At 45.5% G+C, this 2,500-nt stretch overlaps 1 protein-coding gene across 1 annotated transcript in view; it reads left to right on the top strand.

Moving 5' to 3' along the window:
- The window catches only part of cacna1ib (calcium voltage-gated channel subunit alpha1 Ib), a 72,544-nt gene that overhangs the window by 12,266 nt on the left and 57,778 nt on the right, over positions 1 to 2,500 (top strand). Inside the window, 1 exon segment of the mRNA XM_077016057.1 lies at positions 1,893 to 1,990. Coding sequence (XP_076872172.1) covers positions 1,893 to 1,990 — 98 coding nt within the window.

Here is a 2,500-nt window from a genome sequence, read left to right as displayed (position 1 = left end):
TAGCCAGTGTGATGGACCAATAAAAAGGAGAATAGCCAGTGTGATGGACCAATAAAAAGGAGAAGTGTTCTAGGGCGGAGACTACCCTACACAGGTTCAGAACTCTGACCTGTGATGATCAGTGAACAACATTGATCCTTCCAACAGCAGTACGTGGGACAGGAACAAATCTTAGTAGTATCGCTGACTAATGTTTATTGAAAGGTAACATACCCCCTTTTACACAAGTTAACACAGTTGCCTGTGGTCTTAATGAAATGTGTCTGACATGCCTTAGCCAAAGTATGGTATGGATCAAACACCCTCAGCTTCCTTCTCTACCAGTGCACACAGCCCTGTTCAGATTGGACGGATTGATTGCCTGTCACGTTAGATGATAATGAGCCACTCCTCACTATACTCCCTTCTTCAGCAGAACATGCTGACAGTAACACGGACACACGCTTCTGAGCTTCTCTTAGTACCAATCAGAGGTTCTCACACATCTGTAATTAAGAACCAGAGCTTTACATGTGAGCAGCACCTTTGCCAAAGCAAGACAAACAGTATTGTTGATACTAATGTCAGAGCTTTTTTAAAGAATTGCTACTGGCTCCTGTATGTAGAATTCAACAGATATCACCACAGGTGAGCTGTGTCTTCATATTGGAAATAAATTAGTGTTTGCATTGCTTCAGACAACCTGTGACATACAGACATTAACGTACACACTTGCATTACTTATCACTTTACAGATGGCTGCAAAGTGAAATTTTCATTTAGCACAGTGTGGTAATACCGCTAACCCCAATTACCTGAGTGGAAAACAATTATAACTGACTACAGATCAGCTACATGAAGGACAGGGAGAAGGGGGTGGAGCATGGAGCAGGGGGTGGGGCATAGAGCAGGAGGTGGAGCATAGAGCAGGGGTTGGAGCGTGAAGAAGGGGGTGGGGCGTAGAGCAGGGGGTGGAGCGTGGAGAAGGGGGTGGAGTGTGGAGAATGGGGTGGAGCGTGGAGAAGTGGGTGGAGCATGGAGAAGGGGGTGGAGCGTGGAGCAGGGGTTGGAGCGTGGAGCAGGGGGTGGAGCATGGACGAAGGGGTGGAACGTGGAGTAGTGGGTGGAGCATGGAGAAGGGGGTGGAGCGTGGAGCAGGGGTTGGAGCATGTGGAGAATCTTTATAAATCAAAAACACTGGATATCTACGGCCATTGTTTCGTTTTACTCCCACACTATTAAAGCGTTGATGAAATGTTCACGCAGCATTCTCAGAAACACGTAGCATCGTCTGCACTTGTTGATGGCACACACGTAGCACAAAGTAGATAACACACACATGCAACTTTTTGTCTACTGTATTTGGGACACGGCCATCAAAACTAAACTCTGTTTACCCAGCTCTCTGAGGGTGGAGGCTGGTGGAGCACGGGCAGTTCTCCAGCCGTGGGTGGAGATGAGGAGCAGTGTAATTCTAATGAGCCTCCATCTGACGGAGGAAGAGGCGCCGAATCTGGGCGGCATGTTGCGATGTTTTTCTGACCCAGGGAGACCGCACAAAACTGACTGGGTTATCTTATTTCACAGGTTGGCAGGCGCTCGGATACTCCAAACGTTTCTGCAGAATCGCTGAAGAAAATGCGTCTTTCGTTATATGGCCTCTTTAAAGCTACTTTATACCTCATCGCTTTAGGATTCAAGATGGAGCCCTTTAAAACGCTTGATATGTGATTGTTAACTTGTTGTAAAAGTCTACAGAGTACAAGAAAAAAGGCATTTAAAGAGAGCCTTGGGGTACACCAACCATGTCGACCTATCTCGTCCATGCCGTCTTGCTGTTTTCCCAGTAGCACACGTATGGCAAGCTTGAGGTGTATTGCTGATCACGTGTCTCATAACTCTGTCGTTCTCAGGGTTGTGGAATATTCTCTGGACCTCCAGAACATCAATCTGACTGCGATCAGGACCGTCAGGGTTCTGCGACCCCTCAAGGCCATCAACAGAGTCCCAAGTAAGTCTGTTCATATGTTCCAAATGATTTTTTATGGGTTTCATTTTGTTTTTTGTAAAATATATATACCTTTCCCAATCACATCTTTATAGTCTTCGAGCAGTTGCTGTTTCCCTGGGTGGTTTATGTGTTTGTTTTAGACTACGCTACCACTGTTCGCACTGTCTCTTAAACACGACAGTCCCAAGTAGGCGTGTGTGTTTTTTTCTCATGAGGGCCTTATATCTTACGAGACTGTTAGCGATTTCTCCTACTGAGGAACTGAATCTTACAGAATCTGGGCTTTAGTTCGTAAGTTCTCGCTGACCTGTGCAGTTTCTTCAATGCTCCATGTAATTTTCTCCTCCTGCCACTTTCCCAAACTGAAAAATTCATTATGCAATTACTCAACCACTAATGATACACACAGTGTTGACAGTGTTGCTCAGATTATCTCCAGGGTAACAAAATCAAAGACATGGGACTAGGAGTAAGTAATTATATTTCCTGTTTAGCTTGAAAAATGATCCA

The sequence above is a fragment of the Brachyhypopomus gauderio genome, chromosome 8 (assembly GCF_052324685.1).
Source record: "Brachyhypopomus gauderio isolate BG-103 chromosome 8, BGAUD_0.2, whole genome shotgun sequence".
Taxonomy (NCBI): Eukaryota; Metazoa; Chordata; class Actinopteri; order Gymnotiformes; family Hypopomidae; genus Brachyhypopomus; species Brachyhypopomus gauderio.
The sequence above is the reverse complement of the archived record's forward strand: the minus strand, read 5'-3'. Positions and strand labels throughout refer to the sequence as shown.